Here is a 16,843-nt window from a genome sequence, read left to right as displayed (position 1 = left end):
AGAGAAATAATCCACATCAAGTCTCTCTTATGTGGTAAATGCTTGGCAATTATCGCCTGTGTATAAAACTCAGGAGAATTTGCCCATTGCTATTGCTCCTAACCCTGGGTCTCTGTATCCACATTAATACTGTCTGAAAGTTAAATCTACCCCTATGAGCATGATCACTTCCTGATCATATAACACACTATAATGTGCATTCTTTTTTAAATTACATTTATTTGAGTGACATTGGTAAATGAGATTATATAGGTTTCATCTGTATATTGCGTCATGTGCCCAACCACCCAAAGCCAAATATTTTTCATTACCATGTATTTGATCCCCTTTACTCTTTATTACCCTCCCCCCACTCCCTGCACTGGGTAGTCTTAGAACATCAGAAGCAGGTCCTATTCATTTAAACAATTTCCCTAAAAGCAAAGTATGCCTGTGCACAAAGAAATGAAGTTTTCTGTATACTATACAGCTAGCTTGGCTGAGGGCCAGGATACCTCTTGGAGGTATGAACTATTTCATGTTAAGGGGCACAGAACAGAAGGGCCCTTTTGCATTAAAAAGCCCTGAATCTAGGGAATCTGAAGATGCGTGCCCCTTGCCCTACTATTCTGTGTCTTCCATCTGTAGAATGAGCCTGGACTTAGATCATACTGACTAGATTTTCTGATTCTAAACGTTTAAGAATCTCGGACTACCTTCATGTTTGAGATGTTGTGTGTTCTGAGTTCTCCAGAGCACAGTTTTCAGTTGACTAGAAGGCAGTGTTCATTCCAGGTCTACATCCCTGGGGGATAAAGACCAGAGAGTTGTGACTCACTGAGGTTGACTGTAATCAACAGCCTCTTCATGAACAGAAATCATTAGAAAGGCAAGTAAATAATTTGGTTTGCAGGGAGGGAATGCTCATGTTGTGATTCCTTCATTCTCACATTTCAATGGCATTCCACACTTAACCAGGGCTTCCTTAGAAGGCTCATGATTGATGTGAACTTAAGGACCAAGAAGCCACACATTTTTTCTGGAACTGAAGGGTGTCTATACATCCTGTCATCTATGAAGCACTCCCATGCACTGTCAGGCCTCAGGCTGACATTGTCTCTTCACTCAGTGCCACTGCCTGACCAAGGCCCTTATGATGTGTGATGGGTCCTTAAGTGGCTTCCATGACATGACCAATTGCCACCTACTCTAATTCACCATCTCTATTGTTCCATAATTCGGCTTGCTAACATTCTGCCTTCATCATATATCCCCAGACTTAAAGACCTTTAGTGTTTACCCATTGCCTAATTCTGTGGTACCCAGGTTTTTCCTATCTGAAGTGGATGGGGCAAGACAATTATGTGGAGATAAACTATTTTAACTTTTGTTTATATTTACACTGGTATCATTTAAACATTTCAACATTGATTTATAATATACACAGTATATGGAGAGGTACATACATGAAATTTATAAATAACTAGAGGCCTGGTGCACAAATTTGTACATGGAGAGTACAGGTGACCTCAGCTCAGCCTGCACCCTCTCCAATCAGGGACTCCTCAAGGATTGGGCCTAAATGGGCAGTCAGATATTCTTCTCATAGTCCAAGACTACTGGCTCCCAACTGCTCACCTGCCTGCCTGGCTGCCTGATTGCCCCAACAGCTTCTGCCTGCCAGCCTGGTCACCCTCTAACCACTCCCCTGCCAGTCTGATTGACACCTAACTAACTGCTTCCCTGCTGGCCTGGTTGCTCCCAACTGCCCTCCCCTGCTGGCCTGGCTGCCCCCAACTGCCCTCCCCTGCTTGCCCGGTCACCCCTAACTGCCTTTTCTTGCCAGCTTGGTCACCCCTAACTGCCCTCCCCTGTTAGCCTGGTTGCCCCCAACTGCCCTCCCCATGAAGACCTGGTTTCCCCTAACTGTCCTCCCCTGCAGGCCTCATCACCCCCAACTGCCTTCCCCTGCTGGCCTGATCACCCACCACTGCTGTCCCCTGCTGGCCATCCTGTGGCAGCCATCTTTGACCACATGGGGGTGGCCATCTTGTGTGTTGGAGTGATGGTCAATTTACATATTACCTCTTTATTATATAGGATAAATATACATTTATGGAGGTGAAAGTTATAAAATTTTTACAGATAGGGTTGTATGGTTAGAAGAGTTTGGAACTCATTGGTTTAAAGGATAAGTACAACTTATATTTGCTTAAGGCAATCTGAGTGTTCTGGACCCATATTATTCTTATGCTATCACCTCTAGCCACTGAGTACACCCCCTTTTTCCCCAACACCCTGGCCTCACCTATCTGCTTGCCCAGTTCTCCTGGACCACTGCCAATGCTGCCTGTTTATTCAAGGTGAAGTCTAGCGTATTGTTTTGTCATCAAAGTTTTTCTCAACTGCCTCTTGTCCCAGAACCCACCATCCTGGGTAAAATTAGCATCCCTGCTCTGTTATGCCAAGGCATTTTGTTGATTCCTGTCTGACAGCACTATTCATGCCCCTGCTGTAATGTTAGTTGTGTATGTGTTTCCCTGATGAGGCCATGGGTACCTTTGAGGCAGGAATTGCACCTTACTCATCTTTGTACCCAGCACCTAGTTCATGTCAAAAGTCGATAAATAGTGTTTGAGTTATTTTAAAATTTCATGAGCATCTTATAGAGTAGAAACAGGGAGGGAGAGGGCTAATGGTATGAGGCATAAAATTGGCTCAGTACAACTATCCTGGCCTTATCGGCATCGAACATCCCAGCTCAATTTCCCTGCCCTGCTTCCTCTGTCTTCTGCTGCTCGGGCTGCCTCAGTGAAGAGCATCCTGGGGAAAAGCGCATCCTTTCTTTCCGTTTAGCTTTGAGGTAGCATGAAGGTTAAGGATTGCCTGTCTCAAGGTCACTTGATTCCCACTGACGTTCCAGGCAACTAGGGGCTTTGGAAACTATGCAGTTTATGCAGGATGTTGCTGTGCTTGTCAGAGTGTTCAATGTGGAGCAGCTGAAGCTGTAAAGGTGAAAAAAAAATACACATTGAAGGCCAGAGGCATTATATTAAAAGGCTGTAACAGCTTTCTTACAAATGAGGAGCTCCTCTGAAAGTCACAGGTGACAATGAAAAATTCTAGATATGACTTATCTCCTTTCTTTTAACATGTGAACACTCCTCACCTACCCTGCACCTAGCACTGTGTAACTGGTGGGAGGGAGTGATGAATAATTCAAGCTCCCTGCCCTTGAGCAGCTTTTAGTTCAGTAGCAGAGACCTCCGCATAAGCAGGCAGCTGGAACCCCGTGGGGAGTCCTTTCCTAACCTGTGCCCAGGGAGCTCTGCAGAGGGAGTGATTAAATTTCCCTCAGGGTGTCAGGGAAGGCCCTGTGGAAGAAAGCTGAGCTCAGAAGACTGAGGAGTTCTGGGCTGAGGAGGGAGGCAGAGGCTGTGTTTCAGGGGAAGGAACCTGCATCAGCCAGGGTCTGCAACAAGCATTGGCAAGCTTTCTCTGTGAGGGGCCATTAGTAAACATTTCAGGCTTTGCAGGCTGTAGGGCCTCTGTTGCAACTACTCATCTCTGCTGTAGCATGAAAGTAGCCAATGGGTGAATGAATGGGTCTGGCTGGGTTCCAGCCAAACTTTGTTTACAAAATTGGCAGGGGCAGGGCTGAAGTTTGCCAACGTCTGGTCTGGAGGAAAGTTCTTCAGAGAGCATCTAATCCTAAGCTTCCTAATCTTTTTAAGTATTAGGATTACTCCTCACTTGCTGTTTCCTGCACTTGGCGTGCTCTTCTTTTAGACATGCCCCGTGGTTGGCTCCCTCTCCTCAACCAGGTCTCTGTGATGTCATCTTCTAGCTACTCTGTCCAGAGTAGCAATGCATCCCCTGCATGCTCCATCTGTTTTAATTACTTTTGTTGTCATTAAAGCACTTCTATGTGTGGATTGTTTATCTCTTTCCTTATCTACTAGAATGTAAGCCTCCTGGCTTGTTCTCTGTTATATGCAGTGCTGTGCTGGAGCTGATTATGCTAGCCCAGTCTCAACACCACCTCCGCATTCAGGGATGACAAGTAGTAGTTTTAAGTCTGCAGTGGTGAGTCACCATAGGAATGAGACTCATGGACATCGAGTTTTGTGCATTTTTTTTTTTTTGAGAGCTGGTGTGATAGCACGTCATGGTTATCACCTGTATCTAGAGGAATACCCTCCAGAAAGCCTAGTGCTCCATAAATACTTGTCTTTTGAATGAAGTGTGCTATTAATATCTATTGGTTGGAAAAATAAATATGCTCGGGTGGATAGATGCAATTATTAACAGTTTACAAAGATCCCCATGGCTCATTGTGGGTAGTTACTGCTCGTGGTATCTGTAACTTTTATTTGATGGGTGGAGAGACTGAGGACTCTGATAGGATGGGACTCTCTCTACTCCACAAAGCAGACTCTGCTAGGCCATGGGGACCAGTCTCCTCCTCATGTTCTATTCCTGCGGGTGCTCCTTTCGGTGTGTGCACTGCAGTCTGCTGAGTGAATGAGGAGCCTCTTTAACCGAGCAACATGTATTTGTAATGGATTCCCCCAGCTCAGGGTGGTTGTAATGTTTGCAGTGTGTTCAAAAGCCCCCAAAATGTCCATCCTCTTTCAGATGTCTTACTGTATCTTCTGATTTGTTTGGGAATTTGATTTGTGCCATGTAAATGTGCTCTAGTCTCTAGCCTTTAGCCAGAAACATATCTGTTTATGAACAACATCTGACCCTAATTGTCTAATTTTGAAATCTGTAGCAGTTGAGGCTCCAGAAGCACTTGACAAAAATCACATTGAACAGCCTGTGCAATCTCAGCTCCTTTAAGTGGCTAACATTCCACCTTCAGACCGAGAGCCCATTTATAAACCCAGAGGCTGATTAAAAAGCCTCATCAAATTACTGCACAATTCATGTGTAATAGTTCCAACAAACTTTGCATTTTTAGGATGCATAGTTAACATCTTTCCAATTCCTTGTCCCAAACACAAACTAAAACACAGAAAAGTGAGCTTGCATTTAGCAGGCCGTCTGGTTTATCCAAATGATTTTCAAGACCTTGGTTGGAGAGGATCTTGCATGGTCATGCAGATGCCTTAGCCACTGGAGTCATCCTTATCTTTCACTGCTGTTCTGACCTGTAGTTTTTTCTGCTTCACCTGTTTGCTCCTGTTAAGTGGTATAGACCCTATTCTTTCTGTAAACAGCCTGTTCTCTGTTTGCATACAATTTACAGAAAGTTCTCTTTCACCTGCTTTCTTGTAACTTTCATCCTTTGGCCATAGTTCTATCCCCAGGGATCCACTTAGGACAAATTGTTTTCTTCTTCCTTCTGCCTGCTCTCAAGAAATAGGGACAGCTCTCAGGTCTCCCGGGTCCCCCTTCTCTGGGCTACATACACACTGTTCATACAGGCTTTCTCCATATGATGGCTCATAGTCCCCTCTTTATTTGGCTTCCTTTCCTCTGGACATGTTCTAGTTTTGCTAATGCCCCTCTTAAAGTGACTGAACAGAAAATGGCTAGGACCACAGACTTTTGAGCTAGATCTTTCTCTGTAGTAACTAGTTCTGTAACCTTGTGCAAGTGGAGTAGCTTTTCTGAGTCTCCTTCCTCTCATTTGAACAGTGAAAAGAAGTGCCTTGCACATTCAGTTGTTGTGAGTACTAAATACAAATGTAGTAAAATCATCAGGGGAGTGTACTAAGCAGATATAGAGTAGATGGGTTCAAAATATGGCCTTTGTTTTCATAATAAGTGCTATTAATTTTCTGAGTATAGTTTCCAGCACACAGTTTAGATCACTATTACTTATTTTATTTTAGATTTGAGTTTACATGGAGGTATTTTCTTGAAATTTGGGTACAATATATATATATATATATATATATATATATATATACACACACACACACACACAAATATATATTTTTGCACAGTTTTATATAACCTGTCTTCTTTATCACCCTACACTCCATTAGCGAATGCACAAAGAAGTGTCCCTCCCCATCCTTCTCCCTTCTTCTCGACCTTATTTCCCCCTAACCTCTCACTTGCACAAGATATTGGTTATATCTTGACACTCACTTTGGACCTCAGATTTTCGGTTTTTTAAGTCTTTGATGTTGATGATGGGACATATTTTGATGAAGGAAGATAGTGAATTCCAAGGTACTTTTCAAATTCCAATTTTACTTCATTTTCTGCCTTCTAGTATTCATCCTGAGATGTGTGATAAGGGCCCAATAGTCCCAACTCTGTTCTGAGTTTATAATATAATCAGAGAACCGCCCCTTGAAACCAGCAAGAATGTCTGGATAGCTTCTTCCAGTCTCAGCTTTTTTAAGTGACTTTGATTCAAACATTTTGTTGAAATTGCTCTGTCATCCTGAGCAGAAGCAGTGATTAATATGAATTCTTAACCTTGTTAATTTTTTAAATTACAGTTTATATATTTAATATTATTTTATATTAGTTTCAGGTGTACATCAGAGTGGTTAGAAAATTATATAACTTATGAAGTGATCACCCAGAATTATCATTGATTGGTTCATAGGTTGATGTTCAACCACTGAGACATACTGGCCAGGCCCAATTTGTACTTCTTTTTTTTTTTTTTTTTAAATATATTTTATTGACTTTTTACAGAGAGGAAGGGAGAGAGATAGAGAGCTAGAAACGTCGATGAGAGAGAAGCATCGACCAGCTGCCTCTTGCACACCCCCTACCGGGGATGTGCCCGCAACCAATGTACATGCCCTTGACCGGAATCGAACCTGGGACCTTTCAGTCTGCAGACCGACGCTCTACCACTGAGCTAAACTGGCTTCGGCCCAATTTGTACTTCTTAATCACTTAACATTTTTCATCCAGCTCCCCAATATCTGCCCCCCATGCGACAACTATCATTTTGTTTTCTGTATATATGAGTCTGTTTCTGTTTTGTTTGTTTATTTTGTTCTTTAAATGCCACATATGAGTGAAGTCATATGTCATTTGTGTTTATCTTTTTTATTAAATTTACTGGGGTAACATTGGTCAACATGCACATATAGGTTTCAGGTATGGGTTTCTATGTTATAAGATCTGTATATTGCACCATGTAAACACCACCCAAAACCAATTGTCGTTATCTTTTTTACTTATTTCAATTAGCATAATACTCCCTAGGTCCATTCATGCCATCCCAAATGGTAAGATTTCATTCTTGTTCATGGCCAAGTGATACTCTATGTATCACTTCTTTATCCATTCATCTATTGATGGATACTTGGGTTGCTTCCATATTGTGGCTATTTTAAACAATGCTGCAATTAATATAGGGGAGCATATATCTTCTCAGATTAGTGTTTTGTTTTTTATATATATACACAGAAGTGGAATTGTGGATCATAAGGTAATTCTATTTTTAATATTTTGAGGAGCCTTCAATTATAATCCTACCAACAGTGCAGGAGGATTCCTTTTCTTCACATCCTCCAGCCAACACTTATTGCTTGTTGATTTATTGTTGACAGCCATTCTGATAGATGTAAGGTGATATTTATTGTGGTTTTAATTTGCATTTCTCTGATGATTATTGATCTTGAGATCTACCCTATGTTTTTAATATGGCCACATATATATGACTTCTTTAGAAAAGTGTCTATTCAGGTCCTCTGACCATTTTTTTAAAAAAAATTGGATTATTTGAGCTTTAATTTTGAGTTGTATGAGTTCTTTATGAATTTCAGATGTTAATCCTTTATGAGACGTATCATTGTGAATATCTGCTTTCATTCAGTAGATTGTCTTTTTGATTTGTTGATGGTCTTTACTGTGCAAAGTTTTTTTGTTTTGTTTGTTTGATGTGGTCCATACTTCATTTAGATTTCTTTGATTTCTATCTATTTTTTTCTTCTAGTATGAGTATCCCATCTAGAATACCACATTATCTTTAGTTAACATGTTTTCTTAATCTACTCCTGGCAGTGACAATTTCTCAGACTTTCCTTATTCTTGATAATCTTGACAGTATGGAGGGGTACTGGTCAGCTATATTTTAGAAAGTCCTACAGTTGGAATTTGTTTGATGTTAGACGAAGGTTATGGAATTTTGGAAGGGACATCATAGAGATAAAGTGCCCTTCTCATCACATCATATCAAGGGTACATACTGTCAACATGATTTATGACTGTTCATGTTAACCTCAATGACATGACTGAGGTAGTGTTTTTATTTTTTAGATTTCTCCACTGTAAAGCTACTCCCCACCACTCCATCCATTTCCATATAGGAAGGAAATCACTGTGTACAATCAGTCTAAGTTTATTTATTATTCATCTAACTATTTGATGTGGGTATTTATGATGGCTGTTTTTTCTCCACCAGTTTTTCAGGGGCTCAGAATTCTTCTATTTTGCTACATCCGTTACAGCTTTGTCATCTAAATCCAGCCAGTGTTAAAATAAAGAAAATTTGGAGGAGAATATATTATTTTAAAATCCATGGCCTGAAAAAGACACACATAACTTTCACTTACATTCCATATGATACTCATGCATCTGCCAAACCTATCTACAAGGGAGGCTGGGACATATGGTCTAGCTGGGTGCCTAGAAAAAAGAGGAAATTAATTTGGGAGAAAAACTAACAGTATTTGCTACATAATTTCAGAGTACAAAAGATAACAAATCAACCCCCCCTTCTTATAATAATTTAGTAACCAATGAATAAAAACAGAAAAAAGTAATGGAAAAACATAATCTCAGAATCAAGAGACTCATAAAATAGAAAAAAAAGCTTAATAAAAAATGTAATCCATTGAGCCTATTTATCTTATTTTACTATTGACCTGTGAACATTTGTTAAGAACAGTCACTCTACCTGCATGTCAGCATTTGAGAACCTCTGCCATATATTATGCCTATTCCAGACAGTACATCTTTCCCAGAGTCTACCATGCTGCTTGTTGCCTCCCTCCATTTTTTTAAATGTCTGAAATGTCATTTCTCTCTCTCACTTTTTTTTTTCTTTTTTTAGCCTGTGATGATTCTACTCACTTTTCTAGTGACAGATGAGATTCCTTCTTCCAACCTCGAGACAGAATTATTCCCTTGCTCCTCGGTGCCATCATGTCATGCTGCTTCTATCCATTATTAAACAACTATCCCACACTAGTATTATATATCCATATGTTTCATGCATTACACTGGGGGCTCTCTGAGGAAAATCAGGTTTTATTAATCTATTAGACCCCTATGAAAAATCTGACAAATAAAAAGAATGTGTGATGAGTGCATCAGCATATTAGATATGACAAAAAAAATGGTCTCACTTTTGAAGTCCTCTCTTTAAAATACAACAAAACATATCCCCCAATTATCAAAATGATCCTCAGTTATGATCACTACACCTTTATAGAAAAGGTGATCTTGAGCTGAACTTAGAATGATTGGTAGGACTTGATAGATGGTAATAAGAGGTAATAAGGTTATAGACCTGTAGGGTAGGTGATACTGTTTTCTATGACACATCCTAGGTTCAGGACATTTGTTCAATGGATAGTCAGCCCTCCTTTGAAACATCTATAGTGTAAGACATTCACTTCCATAGGTCATCACATCATTAAAACTCAAACTTGGAGCTTGTTCTGGCTCTTCTCTTGAACAGTGGGGTTTGGTATAAAAGCTTAATGCTCATTATTTTGAACAGGAATAAGCAACCTGAATTCTCAGGGCCCCAACAGTGGGGGTGGCATATGGATAGTTTCACTATAGCAAAATATGTGCTTAATTACAGCTACAGAAAAAGATTATGAAAAAAAACAAACAAAACAAAACAACACAATCATTTGTAGGCATTAATGACTCAGCTGCCATGCATTTCATAATCAACAAAAACATAAGTTCTTAAAGGGACCGTATCATGCTGAATAGAAAGAAAATATGAATTATAAGAGGTGTCCTTTTCCTTCTATCTTTTTATAGTTTCTACTCTTAGCGTTCTGTTTACTTTAATGACTTCAACAAACTCAATTACTATTTTATTAAAACAGAAATCAGAAGACAGAGTCTGTTCACAGAATACTCCTTTTACCTCACATGGTTTCTTTGATTTTGATGGTTGAAAAATTAGACCTTCATTTGTATTTATACTCTGATGGATTTTTTTTTTTGTGTGTGTGTGTGTGTATGTGTGTGTGTTTTTCCAGTTCATACTATCACATGTGTTTATTAATTTGAAATTCTCAATGATTGTAGTTAGAATAGGAATTATTTTTCCTCTATACAGATGTGAGAACTGGGACTTAAATGTTAAATGACTTGCTAAAGACCACTTGACAATTGTGGCTCAAAGCTGGGTCTTCTGACGGCTAAGTGTGCCACAGCAGGACCTGCTGGGCAATCAGTTAGCTTCATAGCAGAGGCACATGTATCCTTTTACTTCCCCTAGTTATGAAAGTGATTCTCACTTACGACCTCCAATTCTTTAGTGAGGAGGTGGTCTTGAACTAAACCTGGAAAGTTGGTAAGATTTGATAGATGGCAGTTGGGGTATAGGATTTTTTTTTTATGTAGTGAGGTTGGTTAGCCAGCTCCATGCTCTTCCAACATGTTCCAGTATGTCAGATTGGGTGGGGCTCTTGGAATCAGCACATTGAAGATGCACTCATTTCTTGATTTCTGCCACCACTCAGGGCAGATGATTCTAATGTACACAGTCAATAGAGACTCACAGGAGGGACCTAAAGTTCTTTTACTTTAACTTTTTAGATATTATTGGTGAGGAAATTATGGTCCACAAATTAAATAAATTTAACGTACAAAGATAATTATGGTTATAAATCAGTATGGCAAATTTTCAGTTCAGTTCATTTTCTTTTTTAGAACCCTCCTTCCACATTTCCAAAATTTTAGGCATTTTTTCCTGATTCTTAGGATTGCTTTGAACAGGACATGTTTATACAGGCATCGCCTCATTTCCCCAAATATGTGTGATCAAGTCATATGTGCAGAAGTGTGATCATAGGCAAATGCTATAGGGAACAGATCCATTCCCAAAAAGTTAAATTCATTGAATCCTTGACTAGAATTCTTATTTAGACCTGAATGTGAATAAACGTGTTCAGTTTAATACACAGTACCTAGCATATTGCATGACAAAAAGAGATTCAGAGTGAATATTGGTTTAAAAAGTGGGTGAAAGAATGAAGTTGACTGTCAGTAGTTGAAATTTGGTGATTGTCCCTTTAAGGATAACATGTTGCCACTTCAGCAACTATATGTTTTCTATCTTTGCCTCAATCATATATTTTCTATCTTTGCCTTGAGAAGCAGAACTTTTTGTTCTTATTTTTATGAAATAATTAGGGCTACAAATGCACTAGAATAGTCTAATTTTTGCTTAGCACTGAAGTAGAAATAAAGATGGTGGTGATGCTATAGAAAAGGGATTGTTGCTGGCAATCAGCACCATAGTGAGAAGCACTAAATATTTATTTTTGGGGATGTACAAAAATTCAAATGTGGTTTACAAAGTTCAGTTTGGTGGTATCCATAAGAGGGAATTTTTAAAAGCTGAGGACCAAACACTTCAAGTTTGAAATAATTAGAGAAATATGAACAAAATTGATTTATTTTGGGGCTGGAAAAATCACTATAGTACTGTCTCCACTCTGGTCAGGTATTTCTTGAAGGTGAAATCTGTTTCCACATACTTTCCTGTGACAACTCATGGCCATGATTTTTGCTCTTTCTTATGGTTCTCATCTAAGCCATATTTTCTGATTGAACTTGGCCAGAATTTCAAAACCTAGGAGTTTCTGATGGATAATTGACATTCAGCAGAAACGGAGTTCTTCCAGGAGCCAATTATTACTGCTGGAAGTTTAAGAACTACAGGGGCAGCTTGGTCTAACCAGTGATTCTGGAATGGGAACATAAACTTGCAGTCAGACACTAGATGCATGGGAGAGAGAAGTAATTCACTTTTTAGTATGCCTCTGTGTTTTGCTAATCATAATTAGCTTCTATTTATTTACATTTGGTTTATTGCTGCATAGTATTATGGTCCTGCGTCTGGAAGGAATAAGAAGAGAAGATATGTTCCTGAAATGCTCCCTTTCCAAATACTTATTTTAATATTTAAGCCTTTGGCATCTATGCATTTACTTAGAAAATGTTTCTGGCAATTTTCAATTGATCATTTTTATAAACAAAGTACCAATTTGAATAATCATTTCTTTTTGTTTTGCAGAACCCCAGCTGAAAGGAATTGTGACAAGGTTATTCAGCCAGCAGGGATATTTCCTGCAGATGCACCCAGATGGTACCATTGATGGGACCAAAGACGAAAACAGCGACTACAGTAAGAAACATTAGATTGTTGCAATCCATTCACAATAAAATGTATAGCCCAGTATTATATTCTTAAAGCATGGCCGGGCTGCCTTTGAACTATTTATCTACAAGTAAATAGGTGTATTTTTCTTGCTATGATTCCCTATAGCAAAGAGACAATAAGGGAGAAAGGTTGTGTATTGAATGAGAAGTTAGGAAGCCCAAAGGAGTTCCACCCAGTTTTCCTTCCATCCCAGTGTTTGTAGTCAGGATGATAAGTACTCATGGAAACAAGGCAGACTTTACAGCACAAGACAGTGTTTTCAGTCTTAGAATTAAATAGTAAACATGTTAAAATAACTCTTAGAACATCATTTCAGGCAGACCAAAATTACTTCTTAATATAAATATTGGATACGTATGTATATTGCATGTTATTTTATTTAGATTTAGAAAATATATATTAAATATATTAAAATAACATTATGATTTATAGCATATGTGATAATAGCAAGATAATTAACGTTGGTGGACCTGAAAGATTGTTTATATTTTTAATATAAAATGCCAGATATTATCTATAATAATAAAAGCGGAATATGCTAATTAGACTGGATAGCCAAATGACCTTCGGGACATCATTCCAGAGAAAGCTGTGGTGGTGGGGGCCAAAGCAGAGGCAATTAGGGGTGGTCAGGCAGGCAGGCAAAGTGGTTAGGGGTGATCAGATAGGCAGGTAAGCAGTTAGGGGCAATGAGGCAGGCAGGCATAATTGTTAGGGACAATCAGGCAAACAGGCAAGCAGTTAGTGGTGATCAGGCAGGCAGACAGAGGCAGTTAGGGCCAATGAGACAGGCATGCAGAGTGGTTAGGGGTGATCAGGGAGATAGGCAGGAGAGTGGTTAGGAGTCAGTGGTCCCAGATTGTGAGAGGGTATAGGCCAGGCTGAGGGGACCACCCCCCCTCCCCCCCCGCCATGCATGAATTTAATAATATCACTGGAAATAATTTTTAACTAATTCAACTTTAGAGTTGATATGTTTAGTAATTCAACAAAATCATCAAGTTTTAATAAAGTATATTTTAATTTTGGAAATATTTTCAATACAAACCTTAGCATAAGGATGCTCATTGTCATCATACCTTTCATTTTCTGCATAAACTGAGGAAAATTTGTGTTCTAAAATGAGGTGGGGTGCCATAGTATTTTCTAAAGTTTATCTGTATTCACTACTAGAATCTTACTTTTGGGTGTATATTAAATGTTCATTAAATATATGTCCAATTGAATTTATCTTCTGATGGATATGATTTTATAGTCAGACTGACAATCTACCAAAACATAGACTGCATAAGGTAATCTAAGAAGCCTGATATTTTATGATGAGGTATATTTTCAATTAAAAATTAAGATTTAAGGAAAGATCTACAATTCCTAAAGTGTGAAAATGATCTTGCCCACCCCTTCCAAATTATTCTTTGTTCACTTAATATTATACATCACAAAATATGAATTACAGTAAAGAAGAAAATCTTATTATAAAGAATTCCATTCCAGTTTTCTTCAAAGTAGTTGATTAGCTTATTGTGGTTTGCATTGTTGGTTTGTGTTTGTGAGTATGCATTCTTTAAATGATTCACATTTTCAACTGAGGACAGAAGAATAAGAATGGTTCACTTCCCATGTAGGATTTCCATCTATTGCATCTGCACAAGAATGTGGATTTAGTAAAGCAAGCAACAAGTATATATGGAAAGAACCAGGGAGATCACTAAGCTGTGTCACCCATGCTATCTCTAAGGTATCCCTTGATCTCAGTTTATTTTTCTAGGAAATGAGGTGGCCAGAGATGATAACATTAACATCCTCTCTCTGCACTTTCCATCCTGCCTTAAAAAAATATTGAAAAATTAGAAATTGATAGATTCAATCCCCAACTAAGTCAAGTAACCATACTCAATTCCATAGGATGCAACTGTAACCCAGATAGTTGCCCTGTGGATGCACGCAGTTTATCATGGAGTGAAGGTAGAAGGCTAGATGAAAGTGTGGCCTCAGCTAAGACAAATCCTTCCTTCACTCTTGCTAGAAAAATAATTGCAAGTGCTTTCTCTGCTGATGCTGGGTCAATGGCTACTGTAAATATATGCCTACACACATATGTTATACACAAATACTTATATGCAGGGTGGGGCTAAAGTAGATTTACAGTTGTTTGTATGGAAATAATATAATAATTAATAAATAATAATAAAAGAATAAACTGTGTTTTCCATACTTACAACTGTAAACCTACTTTTGCTCCACCTTATAAATATAATACATATAATGCTGTATTAAAAATACAGTCTTTCATATATGTCTATTAAATCAAGTATTGTTTTGTATGTTTTTAAATGTTTTATTAAAAAGTGCAACTATTACTGTACATAAATATATAATTTTCCCTAATATTATGGTTTTGAGATGAATATATGGTTATATATTTGCTTGATATATTTTTTTTGGTAGAGTAGCCTATTACATGAATATTCCCAATATATTTATCTATTCTCTTTTATTGTGGATAATCATTTTTTATATTTTAGGGCATTTACAAACAGTGCTGTCAAGAAATTTCTGATAGATGTTAAAGCGACCTTCCCTGATCATCTTTTATAAAATGATTTATCTCACCTTGGCTTTCTTTATTCTGATACTCTATTTATTTTTCCTCCTCATAGCTGTAATGACTACCTGCATATATATTGTTGCTGTGTGTTTGTTTATTTTTTATCTTCCTCCCAGGAGAATGTTAGTCTCATGAATGAAGAGACTTTTGCTTTCATCTTTGATATAGCTTTAGAACTTAGAATGATCTCTCAGATATATAATAAGTACTCAACATAAATGGAACAAATGAATGAATGGTTCCTTGTACAGACATGTAAAAGTTTACTTAGGTCATTGGCTAAATACTCTTCTTAGCCAAATATTTTTATTTTTATTTTTTCCTTTTGAAATAAATTTAGACTTCAGAAAAATTACAAAGTAATCCAGGAATCCCTGTGTACTCTTCACCTACCTCCCTAATAGTACTAATTTACGTAACAATAGTATAATTATGAAAAACTAGAGAATTAATACTGGCACATGCTATTAACTGAGCTTTAGGCTTTGTTCAGATTTTACTAGTTTTTTTTTTGTTTGTTTTTTTGTGTTTTTTTTTTTACTAATATGCTTTTTTCTGATACCCCTTCCCAATATTTTCACTGGTAAATTTTTCAATGAAAACATAATTTTTATTCATATATTTTTTGAGTGGGAATTTAAAACATCAGAGAAAGATTTAAATGTTACTCAACTTTTAATAGAAAATTATTATAAATCCTAAAATGTTAAAATGCCTTGCTTTTTCCACTTTGTGTGGGCAGGCGTAAAAACATTTAATTGCTTTTTTTTTTTTTTTTTTTTTTTTAAATCTTGTTACTATGAGCATTTGTCAGAATTATGCTGTTTGATTCACTAGACATCATTAGATTCAACCAACCCTACTCTGGTATCTTGCATAGAATAGATAAAGACACCTGTTCTTTTGTTCCTGAAGAAAAGACTAATTACATGCAATTGAGTGAAAAAACACAAGGCTTTGTCAGCAGTAACAGATAAAAATCTCTGCAAATGTTATTACAACAAAAGATGCAAAACTATGTTGGAGCACTGATACAAAAAAAACAAAACAAAACAAAACCCCAACCCACAACAATTGCAGTTTGGAGAGTATTAATGGGAATATTTTACATAACATTAAAAAGGTAATTACTCTGCTCCCTGGATACTAGAGGAGAAGATGCATTTGAAGAGGTCAAACATGCTGGGGTGAAAACAATTAAGATATTATAACCAAATGTTTTGTTCTCTTTCCCTTTGAACAATACTAAGCTCCATTTGATGTGGAAAGAACTGCCTGGTCAATTAGCATAAGAGTAACACTGGAGATATTCAAACAGATGCTGTGTTGACACATGGAGCTGGTATTTAAAAAATCAGTCCTATGTTATATGAGTTGCAAATATTTTTAATCTTTTTACTGCTTATTCATGCTTCCTTTACATTTTTTTAAATTAAAATACCAGTGGCCCGGTGCACAAAACTCATGCACTTGGGGCAGTGGGGGCCCCAAGCATAACCTGTGCCCTGTCATAGTGCAGAAGCCCCACAATCCATCATCCCAAAGCTGTCGACCCCACCCACCCATTCATGGCTCCTGGATGGATTGCCCCAAAGAGGTAGGCCGGAGCCAGGGGAGTCCTGTGGACCACCAGTGCAGATGCAAGGAGGCTCCTGATGTGGCCCCACCCCCAGGTCGGCTCCTTGTAAACCTCCACACACCTGCAGACCCCCGGCCACGGCCACAAGACCCCCTGGCTGGGCCCTTGTTGGAGGCTCTCTGCCATGGCCTTGCCCAAGTCCCCAGTGCTGCAAGTCCCTGCCCAACTAACTATACCTGCTGTGCAAACAGCCTGCTGATTGGTTGTTACAGTG

General features: G+C 38.3%; 1 protein-coding gene across 5 annotated transcripts in view; it reads left to right on the top strand.

Moving 5' to 3' along the window:
- FGF12 (fibroblast growth factor 12) overlaps positions 1 to 16,843 on the top strand; it is a 504,156-nt gene that overhangs the window by 290,537 nt on the left and 196,776 nt on the right. For all 5 annotated transcript variants that reach the window (XM_084873520.1, XM_084873523.1, XM_084873524.1 and 2 more), the window contains one exon: positions 12,236 to 12,346. In XM_084873520.1, coding sequence (XP_084729646.1) covers positions 12,236 to 12,346 — 111 coding nt within the window. The remainder of the gene's footprint in view (positions 1 to 12,235; positions 12,347 to 16,843) is intronic.

Source organism: Pipistrellus hanaki (assembly GCF_964339955.1).
Source record: "Pipistrellus hanaki genome assembly, chromosome: 2".
NCBI lineage: Eukaryota > Metazoa > Chordata > Mammalia > Chiroptera > Vespertilionidae > Pipistrellus > Pipistrellus hanaki.
The sequence above is the reverse complement of the archived record's forward strand: the minus strand, read 5'-3'. Positions and strand labels throughout refer to the sequence as shown.